Below are 11,464 nucleotides of genomic sequence, written 5' to 3'. Positions count from 1 at the left end.
AAAAAAAAAAAAAAAAAAAAAAAAAAAAAAAGAATACATTTATTGATAAGTGAGTAAATAGCAACATACATTAAAGTATAATCCTGCTCTATGGGTAAAAAAAATGGAGCCCAACAAAATGAGGGCACAATTTTGTTGAGTCTAGGCAATGAGCCAGAAAACGAAGGACAGGGACAAATGGCACAGGAGTTCCTTAGAGACAGGGCTGAGGGCTGTTTAATTAACACATAAAATTGCTCTGGAGGAAGGGAGTGCATAAGGAACTCTCCAAGGTTTGTGGGTGACACGAACTTGAGTAGTGACGGGAAGGATAATGGAAAGTTCTCCTGGAGGAAGTAGGCAAAGAGGTGGTAGTTGAGCTTTAATGAGAAGGCAAGAAGATGACTCTAGAGATCAAATTCCGAAAAGTGCCGATGAGATTAAGGAAGTCAAGCTACTGCTTATGACCAAGAAAACCATCTAGAAGTCAGTGTAGACCATTTCCTGAGAACTTCAGCCCAAGATAGTTCCAGACAGAAAGGCAGGAGAAATCCTGGGTGTCTTATTCCTTCAGGGTATTAGAACAGAAACCATGAACTTGTGTTATAAACAAGAGAAATGTATTTCTTATAGTTTTGGAGGCTGGGGAGTTCAAGACCAAGGTGCTGACAGATTCAGAGCCTGGTGAGGGCCTGCTTCCCGGTTCACAGATGGCACCTTCTCACTGTATCCTCACATGGTGGAAGTGACAGGGAGTCTCTGGGGTCGCTCTCTCTCTTTCTTGTCTTTGATTAGTCAAGTGCAGTAGTCAGAAGGGGGGAAAGAGTGGAACAAGGAGTTTGATCTGTAACCGACAGTGAACACTCAACTGAGATAACTCTCTACCTTTGGACTAGCCTCTGGGGTCTCTTATTTAAAAAAAAATTTTTTTAGAGATGGGGTCCCACTATGTCACCCAGGTTAGTCTCGAACTCCTGAACTCAAGCTCGGTCTCTCAAAGTGCTGGGATTACAGGTGCTAGCCACTGCACTCAGCCTGGAGTCTCTTTCATAAGGGCACAAATTCCATTTATAAGGGCTCTGTCTTCATGACCTAATCACCTCCCAAACACCCCATTTCCTAATCCCTGGGGGTTAGGATTTCAGCATATGCATTTTTGTGAGTTACAAACATCAGATCGTAGCACTGGGAGTTCTGAATAACCATTTGAAAATGAAAAGGCCCATAAAAGAGCGATGCATTGATAAACAGAATGTATGTGCAGCTCTGGCCCATTCACGCTGGGCATAAAAGAGGTCCAAGAAAGAGGAATTAAAATCTTCAAAGTGCTGGTTACTGAGTTCAGGTAACAAGAATAGAGAATTTTAGGTATGAAAGACAAAGATTAAGAAAGAGCAAGAACTGAATCACCTAATATTCTGTGAACAGACAAAATGCAAGCTTACTCATCAAATGTAGAAATTCTAAGGTTGAAACTTGACATAAAATGTAGTCAAAGGAATGCCTGAGCCTTGGCTTTTCCTCTGTTGTGGTGGAGAGAACGGTGCTTAAATCACTATTGCGATAAGGATGGAATGAGACCCATTAGGTGACAGTGCCTGACACACAGAAGGTAGAGGCAAAACTAAAGCACTCTGGAGTTCCCGTGTGATTTGCAATGACAGTATTGCCAGTAGCACATGGGATCTGGAGTTAGGAGACAAGAATGTGACAGCTCCATTCCAGTCTTCATTTTCCCTGTCTCTAAAAGCCAATAACAAAATCTACCCCACAGGGCTTTTAAGGAAGATGAGATGAGATCCTGCATTCATTCAACAAACATTTATTTATCCCCAACTACTTATCAGACAGCCGGCTAGGTACAGGGTGCGGATATAATGATAAATAAGAAAAAGTCCTCCAGCATGGGCAACGCAATAAAACCCCATCTCTACAAAAACTTACCCAGGTGCAATGGCGAGAACCTGTGGTCCCAGTTACTCGGGAGGCTAAGGTGGGAGGATTGCCTGAGCCTGGAAGACTGAGGCTGCAGTGAGCCATGATTGCACCACTGCACTCCAACCTGGAGGATAGAGCAAGACCCTGTCTCAAAAGGAAGGGAGGGAAGGAGGGAGGGAGGAATGGAGGGAGGGAGGGAAGGTGAAATACCCCTGTCCTCATGCAGCTTAGAGTCTAGTGGGAGAGAATGATCATGGATAAATCACAAACTGGAATGATACCTACTAGGAGAGGGGTGGCACTATGAGAGTTCCAAAGGAGATCAAGAGAGTAGAGGGCTTTGAAAACCAGAATGCATCAAACTAATATTATTTATTTTTTTTTTGAAACAGAGTCGCAGTCTAGCTGGAATGCAGCGGCATGACCTTGGTGCAGTACAGTGGCTCATCACAACTTCAAACTTCTGGGCTTAAGCAATCCTCCTTTCTCAGCTGAAGGAGCAACTGAAACCACAGGCATGTGCCACCAGGTGTGGCTAAGTTTTAAAAATTTTTTTGTAGAGACAGGGTTTCACCATGTTGCCCAGGCTGGACTTGAACTCCTGGGCTCAAGTGATCCTCCCACCTTGGCCACCCACAGTGCCGGGATTACAAGTGTGAGCCATCACACCCAGCCATATTATTAATAGTGTGCTCATATTAGTTTCCTGTTGCTGCTGGAATAAGTTACCACAAACTTAGTGGTTTAGAACAACACAAATGTTATTATCTTACAATTCTGGAGGTCTTGTGGGCTAAAATCAAGGCTGCACTCCTTCTGGAATCTCTAGGGGTCAATTTGCTCCGTATCTTCTCTTGCTTCTTGCAGCTACTCAAATTCCTAGTTTGCTGGATCCATTACGCTGACTTCTGCTGCCATTGTTGTGACATCTTCTCTGACTCTGAACCTTCTGCTTCTTTTTTTTTTTTTTGAGACGGAGTCTCGTTCTGTCACCAGACTGGAATGTGGTGGTGTGATATCGCAATCTCGGCTCACTGCAACCTCCCATTCCTGGATTCAAGCAATTCTCCTGCCTCAGCCTCCCAAGCAGCTGGGACTACAGGTGCGTGCCACCACGCCCAGCTAATTTTTGTATTTTTAGTAGAGAAGAGTTTTCACCATGTTGGCCAGGATGGTCTTGATCTCTCAACCTCATGATCTGCCCGCCTCGGCCTCCCAAAGTGCTGGAATTACAGGCGTGAGCCACCACGCCCAGCCACTTCTCTCTTATAGGGACCTTGCAATTATGTTGGGTTAATTCAAGATCATCTCCCTACTTAATCACACCTGCAAAGTCTTTTTGGCCACATAAAGGGACATATTCACAGATTCTAGCAATTCATCTATGGACATCTTTGAGTGGCTGTTAGTCAGTGTGCCACAGTGCTCCTGGGCTATATAGTAGGAAATGGGCTATCCTAGAAACCAGCAAGCAGAACTGGGCTACATTTGAACATCAGCTTGTGGTTATAGTCTATTAAATACAGTCTGGGGTCGAGTAGGGGGAGAGGAGCAGCGTGGGTATCTGAATGCCAATTACAGATGCCCTCTCAGAGAACACTGTCACATGGGAGACCCCCATAGTATTATAAAAGGAACATTAGCCAACGAGTGAGGGTACTGGCTGCTGCCACTCAGGAGCTCTGAGATCTCGGATAAGGATATTATTTTTCTTAAGTCCCGAACTCCACCTATGTGAGTGGGGGGTACATAGAATACCTGGAAAGATTGGAGTGTGGACTAATGAAAAGTCCATCCATGAAATCACCTAAGACAGCGCCTGATCCTTAATAAATGTCCGTTTTGGAATGCCTCCTAAATGCACTCCTTCCTCTTTCTGTGTCCCTTTTACTGTGGCTACTGCCTTTTCCAGGCCTCTCAGACATCTTCACTTGCCTGCCAATCACACACACACACCTCTGCCTGGCAGCAGAGGTACTGGTTAGCAGCAACAGCTTTAGAGCCTGGTAAAAGATCTGGTCTTAATCATGAAATCCGGAGCCTGTCTCTTAAGCCCTCTAAGCTTCAGTTTCCTCCTCTGTACAATGGGGTAAGAACGTCTATCAAACCAGGCTGTTGTGGGGATTAAGTAAGATGATGAATGGAAAGGGCTTAGCACTGTGTTTGGCACAAGATTAAGGGCACGATAAATAGTAGTGCTATTCTCCCCAAGAGGCCTGACCTCCTTTCAGCTTCATCTTCTTCCACATTCCTCATTTAGCAGCACTGGTCAACCCTCTTCACTCTGAAGCAGACCTTGAACTTGTATACCGGACAGGCACTGCTTAGAAGCAATTTCGTCTGTCTCTGACATTCTCAGTGGGTCCTACACTATTCATTCTCGGGTCCTCAGATCTACTCTGCTTCTTAGTAATTTTCAACTTCACTAACCTTTCCTGATATTTATGTAGGCCTTTATCTCAATACTGGACCTGAGATCTTGAGGAAAGGTGTTTTCTTTCGTAGTATATTGGAAAAATACTTCCTCTCCTCGCCGGGCCTCAACTTCCTTATGTGGAAGGAGTCCACTGGATTGGAATGACTGAAAGAGCCCTGCCAGCTCTGAGATCTTAAATGGACAGAACTTAAGTAGCAAGGACCTTGTAGATTACCTTGTTGATTACCTAGTCCACCCCTCTCCTTTTCCTTTTCCGGAAGAGGAAACAGTGCTATTTTTCCAAGAGGAGAAACTTAGTGCTATTCTCTCTGTCTGGTCTCCTGGACAAAGCTTCCCAGAGGGTCACGCAGCCCTGTTTTCCTAACGGTGCGAGGGGGCACTTGGCGCCTCCAGGGCTCTGGGCGCCGGAAACACGTGTGTGCTCACCTACGTGTACACACGTGAGCACACCTACAGCAGCAGGGGGCGCTCAGGCCGGCAGGGGGCAGCACAGACCCGGCTTGCAATTACCCGGCGCAGCCCCGAGGGAGGAGGGCGTGCTGCAGTCCCGGCGGCGGCGGCGGCGGCGGCTGGAGGTGCAGCCTCCCAGGTGGGAGGCGGGGGCTGCGGGCTCAGGAAAAGGCGCCTTGGGAGAGGGCGCTCGGCGGGGCCTCCTCGGGCCCCGGGCGCGGCGCGGCGAGTGGGAGCGAGCGCGCCAGGAGCACGCAGGCGCCCTGCTCCTGCTGGCCCTCGGCTGGCGCGCGGCGCGGGAGCAGCCCGCAGCCCGCAGCCCGGCCCCCGCGCCCCCTGCGCCCCCCGGCCGCCCGTCAGGAGCAGCCCCTCGGCAGCCCGCGCAGGCCGCCGGCCCGGGAGAGCGCGCGGCAGCGGCGGCGGTAGCGGCGGCGGTGGCGGCGGGACGGCCCGGAGCGCGCCCTCCCGCCCGCGGCCACTTGCAGCCGGCGCTGGCCCGGCTGGCGCGCCCCGCAGGCGGCCGGAGCGCGGCCTCGGCCTCGGCCTCGGCGCGAGCTAGCCCCGGGCCACAGCCCGCGAGACGCGGCGCGGGCGGCCGAGGGCACTGACGGCGTCGCGGGGCGCTCCCGGGCGGCGGCGCAGCGGCAGCGGCGGCGCAGGGGGCGGAGGCAGGGGGCGCCCCCAGCCAGGATGCTGCGGTTCCTGCGCCGGACCTTTGGCCGCCGCTCCATGCAGCGCTACGCGCGGGGCGCGGCGGGGCGTGGGGCCGCCGGGCTGGGGGACGAGCGCGACGGGGGGCCGCGGGGGGGCCCGGCCGCCGCCTCCTCGGCGCTGCCCGCCGCTCCCGGGGGCAGCGTGTTCCCCGCGGGCGGCGGGCCCCTGCTCACGGGTGGCGCGGCCGTGCACATCTCCGCCGCCGGCGCCGCCAAGGCCACCCTCTACTGCCGCGTCTTCCTGCTCGACGGGACCGAAGTGAGCGTGGACCTGCCGGTGAGTGACAGGGCCGATCTGGGGCACTGGCACCCCGTGCCCCTTGGGGCAGCTCCCCCTCCTCCGGTGCTTGCCTCGGGGGCGCTCCCCTGGCCCTTCTCTGTGGATCCCCTCCCCCATTCCCTTCTCCGACCACTCCTTAACCCTGTTTCTTCTTGATCCACCCCGTCCCGGTCTCTTCCGAGCCCCCGCTTTGGCCTGCGTCCCCTCCTTGGCACATTGCGCCGCGGGATTGCGCTTTCTTTGGTGCCCACCTAGTCCTTGGGGCATCGCCCCCTCCCCAGTACACACAGTCCCCAAGTCCCAAGACCCCGCCCCCCTGGCGCGGGTGGCCGGTGTCCCCTTCCGTCCCTAGCTTCCCGCGGGGTCTTCCTGATGTTGGGTTATTGGATAGAAAAATTTCAAATCAATACAAGGCCGTCCCGGGGTGTCCAGCTTGTCCCCCGCAAACTCGCCATCAGGCCTTGGTGAGACAGCAGAGAGGAGAGCCTCTCGCCTGCAGGCGCCCCAAGTTTAGGAGGGGGGTTAGGAGACCATTTCTGCTCTCTGCTGATCCCTTCTGGATACACCCCACTCCCATTCTCAGAGCCCCACATGCCCCGCAGCCTCGCAGGTGTATGGCTACTTGGGAGCTAACTCTAGAATTGGCTCTCTCCGACCTGCCCGCTTTGCACCGGCAGAGCCCTTGCTGGGGCGCTGGGAGTCTATCCCGGGGTGCCCGCGGAACGAGGCGCGCCGGACTTTCCCCTTCGGGCACCTTGCGTGGGGTCGACGGGGCACCCCAGGGCAACGACGCCTGGGCCTGCGTCCCGGGCACCCGCCCACAGGTGGTTGCACCCCCGCCCCGTGCCAGCTGAGAGCTAGGCCGGCGCTGCCGTTCCCTGCAGGGCGTCCAGTTACCAGTGAGTCTTTCTGGCTGAAGGGGCCAGATCAGATCAAATCAAACCACACATTAACTGGGCGCCCACTGTGCACCCGGCGCTGCGGCAGACGGTGCCTTCGGGAATCTCTGGGTGTGACTGAGGACACAGCAGTAATTGAGCTTTAGATGATTGTTGCAGATCATCTTGAGGCTGTCAAGGGAAGAAATAACATAACCCGGACTTCCAAGGAAGCATATAGGCCTTCCCGGGTGGAAGAAATGTTTGGACTTCGTGTGAGAACTAGGCACATGTGAAAAGGGTCTCAGATGGGAAAATCATATTCTGCCTGGCCTGGAGTTTAACGCTTCCCGATGTAGGTTGAATTTCGAGACAGTTTCAATTTATGGCAATTTTATTTTTGTGGTTCTTTGTGCTCTCCATAAGATATCATTTTGCTATGAACATGAAAATACCCTTTGGGGGCCTTTTTATTGATGGAAAAGGAGCCAACATTCGGGCGTTGACTTTAAAATAGCATTAAAATGTTACTGCTCCCCAAGAATGGGGCTCTCCAGCTTTTATTCAGCTGGGAGAGGGAGGCCTGAAGAGCAGGGGAGGAGGATAGAGGAGCAGGCTGCCTCTGGAGTGGGCAGCTTGTGTTAGGAGAGGATGTGGCGTAGTTTGCATCTCGGATCTGGGAGAGGAATGCTATCCTTGGGAAGTTTGACAGTGCTCCTTGCTGGTGGTTTTCTCATCTGTTCCCTGGGGATGATTCGTTTATAAAATGTGTTGCTTGTTAGCTCCGAGAGAAAGGCTTAAATGGTGTGCATGGTGAATAGACCCAAACAGGTACACAAATGAACAGGTTGGGACAGGAAGGCTGACTGATTACAGCCAGTGGAGCCCTCACGGGAGCGTGGGGGAAGGGGACATTTGCATCCTAAAAGGTTTCTTCAGTTTATAAAAGGCTGCTTGACAAAAGAATTCCCCTATCCCAGGTATTCCTAGAATGGCAGATTTCTTGATTCCTTTATGATGTGACTTAGTGAAGCCCACATTTCTTTTATGCGCGTACACACACGTATATGCCCCTGTCCACAGGCAGATAAAAAGCAAATGCTGGCTTGTGTCATGTGAGCTCTCAGGGAAGAAAGATGAAGAAAAATCGCCAGTGGGCACAGCTCATCGATTTAAAGATTTATTGGATATTAGGTCTGCATCACAGTCTCCTAATCTTCCCAGATCTGAGTGTGTGTTCCTGTAATTAATTCTGAGTTACGAGGTTAACGCCAGGCGGCCAGCAGCTCCCTGATACATTTGGAGCATTTGCTGCTCCTCAGACTCACTTCACTGGGCTCACTCTTTATGCTGTCCTTTTGGCATTTGGCCCCACTTGTCATTATTCTCTTTTGTGTTACTGGATTTTTACCACTTCCTGGGCCCTGGTGTTGCCTTGCTGCTTGTCCCAAGATAGGATTTACCTTTGACCGCGATACCCCAAGCTGGCTTCTCAGGCGCCCAGGGACGTTGCCAGGCTAACTGTGGCTCCTTTGTAATGAAAACCCTCGGGCGGCGTTAGCCTCGAGAATTCCTTTGCTCAACCTCCTAAAAGTTGGCTATGTGCTGTTATAAACCTTTTTATTAGCCCTAGTCAGGACACTTGTGTTCTGAAATTGCCTGGAACACAATAACACCCTCAGTGTGTGACCGTGCTGTGGACCTCAGTCCAGTCCAGACCACATTTGTTGGGCATCACCAGTGTGCCAAGCTCTGTGCTGCAGACACAAAGGTGAATGAGATGTGGCCTGGAGGCTCTTGGGAAACACAGGTGAAAACACGTTTACTTGTGTTCCGGCACACCCAGACAGGGTGCTGGGGCCGGATGGGATGGGGGAAGTGGAAGGACTTCCTGGAGACTTTGATACTTGAGATTGTAGGATCTCAGGTCCAGTGTCCCTCGGCAAAGCCGTGGGCCAATTATTACACATAATAAAGAGAAAAGCAGCAATTGTTTCTTCTGACAGGGCTCGCCCCCCTCTTGGGGGGTGGTTGGTTCTTTTACCTCCCCGGGTTTTTTTTTTTTTTTTTTTTTTTGGGATATGGGGTCTCGTCTGTCACCCAGGCTGGAGTGCAGTGGTAAGACCACAGCTCACTGCAGTCTTGATCTCCTGGCCTCAAGCGATCCTCCCACCTCAGCATCTCTAGTAGCTGAGACTACAGGTGTGCATCACTACACCTGGTTAATTAAAAAAAAAATTGTTTTTATAGACATGGGGTCTCCCTATATTGCCCAGACTGGTCTCAAACTTGTAGACTCAAACGATCCTCCTGCCTCTGTCCCCAACGGTGTTGGGATTATAGCCATGAGCCACTGTGCTTGGTCCCTGGGTGTTCTTAACCTTTGCTATGGAGAGTCAGCGGTGGCTTTTCAATCTTTGATAAAACAAAATGTGAGTAACAAGATGTTTTAAAAGAACTTTATCTATAACATGCAGTCTGAAGTGGACTTGCTGTGAAAACCCAGCTTCCAGATGAGCCCTTGCTCGCCCTGCCAACCAGAGTGCCAGCCTGAGCCAGTCCTCTTCAGAAACTCTGGCCCTGCCTTGGACAGCACCTCCCTCTCCTTAACCCAGCCCAGCCTCGCCCAACCCTCTAGGTGTGGTATGTTCGGAGCAGGGCAGGACTCCCTCCCTCGGCCTGCCCTAGACGCTTTCCTTCTATTAATGCAGCTGAAGATCCCATTAGTGTGCTTGGCAGCGGCACCCACTGTTGACTCATATTAGCTCTCTGTTGACTAAATCCCTGGCATCGCTTTTGCTCGTATGGCTGTTGCTCAGCCCCGCCTCCCGTTGCCCTGTGTGCTCGGTGTGGAAAGCTGTGAGGACATGTGTCCAGCCAGTTAGCAGTCCCGCCATGCTTTGGAGGGAACAGCCCATGAGATTTGTTGCATTTGGTGCAGTTGCCTTCCCTGCATCTGGAACTCAATATTGACTCGTTGTGGTCTAGTGCAAACATGGAGGACTTCAGAATTCAAAGATCTACCTTTGCGTATTACACCCTGGCTCTGCAGCTTTGGGCAATTTCAGCCCTCCAAGCATTCACTTCCTGGTCTTCCCAATGGGGATGATGGGAGGATTCAGTGACGGGAAGGCCTCAATGTGCCACAGAGTGCTAAAAGGTTGCTGGTAGGTTGTAATCTTAGAAACCTCTCCTTCCTCTACTTTGGACTCTGGAAAGGTTTGAATAAGTTTCTAGTAATAGACATTAAAAAAAAAAATCTGTGCCAGGCAGGCTAACCATTGCTTGGCTCTTCTTTAGTGGAAATTGGAAGTTGGATGTAGTATGAGAAATGCTTTTTTAAAAGTTTCACTTTGTATTTGAAAAGTGGTGTTTTTTTCAGCAAAAACAGAAAAATGCAGGTTTTTCAAATTTTAGGACTGAAACCTCTGATCTGACATAACATACATAATACGACGTAAAGGTCATATGGCTTATTTAGGAATTGAAAGGGACCCTGGACAGCACCTCCCCAACCCCTTGGAGAAACTGGGAAACTGTGGTCTGTGGCTATAAAGTGATTTCCCTTTAGTCAGTCAGTGAAAGAGTTGGAACAGGCTCCTTTGGGAACCGTGATTGTCTGCGTCTGTAGGTGTCAAGCGTATGGTCAGCAGTGGAAGGGAAGACTAACCCCACCTCCTAACACAGGATCATGGAAGGGGATGGGGTACGTTCCTGGCAGTTGAAAATGGTACAGATTTTTCCAAACAGTGGAGAAACTCGAGCAAAATGACCCCAACTTCAGTGTACACAAAGTTCATCTGGGATTTTTTTTCTTTCAATTAAAATTCCCAGAGCACACCCCCAGAAATTGTGATTCAGTAGATTTAGGAAGCTCAACTTTTAACAAGTACTGCAGGTGATTCTGAGGAAGGTGGTCCCTTCACAGCCAGTGAAAAACCCTGGCTTGAGAACTGTGAGAACAGAGGCAGCTGCACCCTGCGTTCAAAACTGCTGTAGCAATGGGGTGGGGGTGGCAGTGGGGTTGGCAGTCTTTGAGCTGGGGCTTGGCCTGTACTTTAGGGAGCCTATTTTTGTCACAGTGGAGTGGAGGGCTAGAGAAGGGACTGGAGATCAGTTGTGCCATTGCATTTGTCAGGAAAGGGGTGATGAGAACCTGGCTAGGAGAAGCGGGTGATGGTAGAGCAGCTCACAGGTAGAGTCAGGTGAGTATGCTGGGGAGGGTGAAGGCTTGAGGTAGCACTGTCTTCACTCTTGGTTGGGAAGAAACAGGGGACCTGCAGGAGGTCGGAGAAGACAGCTTCTCATTTGCAGTCTTTCCCAAGGCTCTGCTGCCATGGGCACCCTGCCTTATCCCAGACCTCTGTCTGGGTGACTTGCTTTTTCTGTCCCTGCGGGGAAGGTATTGGCTACAGGTGGCCTTCCAGTGTTTATCCCACCCACACCCCCTCTCAGACCTGGAATGAGGCCTTGGGTATCTAGTGGGTCATGAGTTTGTGTTATTTTTGGAAATGCTTTGTTTGTTTTAAAAGGAAGACGGAGGTGGGGGGCAAGAGAGGGGTAATGAACACCCTTCTCAAAGCCCTTGCTTGTCCATGATACGAGCAAGAGCACCAACTCCCCTTCTATGCTTACTGGATTTGGCAGTGTTAATAAGGGGTGGGGGCTGGCCTGCAGGGGGAAGGGACCACAGCCCAGCCTCTCCCGTGCCAGTAACATGACCCCACACTGGTACAGGGCTCTGAACAAATATTAACTTGCTAAGCACTTTCACGTGCATAATCTCATT

At 51.3% G+C, this 11,464-nt stretch overlaps 1 protein-coding gene across 5 annotated transcripts in view; it reads left to right on the top strand.

The window, feature by feature from the left end:
• Positions 1-4,936: 4,936 nt before the first annotated feature.
• EPB41L4B (erythrocyte membrane protein band 4.1 like 4B) overlaps positions 4,937-11,464 on the top strand; it is a 161,531-nt gene continuing 155,003 nt past the window's right edge. For 3 of the 5 annotated variants that reach the window (XM_032240304.1, XM_032240302.1, XM_032240305.1), the window contains exon 1: positions 5,495-5,794. In XM_032240304.1, the coding sequence (XP_032096195.1) occupies positions 5,495-5,794 (300 nt within the window). Of the gene's footprint in view, positions 5,795-11,464 lie in introns of all 5 variants that reach the window. The other 2 variants (XM_032240303.1, XM_032240306.1) reach the window with 2 other exon arrangements.

This window comes from Sapajus apella, unplaced genomic scaffold (assembly GCF_009761245.1).
Source record: "Sapajus apella isolate SASKATOON/1434 unplaced genomic scaffold, GSC_monkey_1.0 scaffold46, whole genome shotgun sequence".
In the NCBI taxonomy this organism is placed as follows: domain Eukaryota; kingdom Metazoa; phylum Chordata; class Mammalia; order Primates; family Cebidae; genus Sapajus; species Sapajus apella.
Note: the sequence above shows the minus strand (reverse complement) of the source record. Positions and strands in the feature narration are given on the sequence as shown.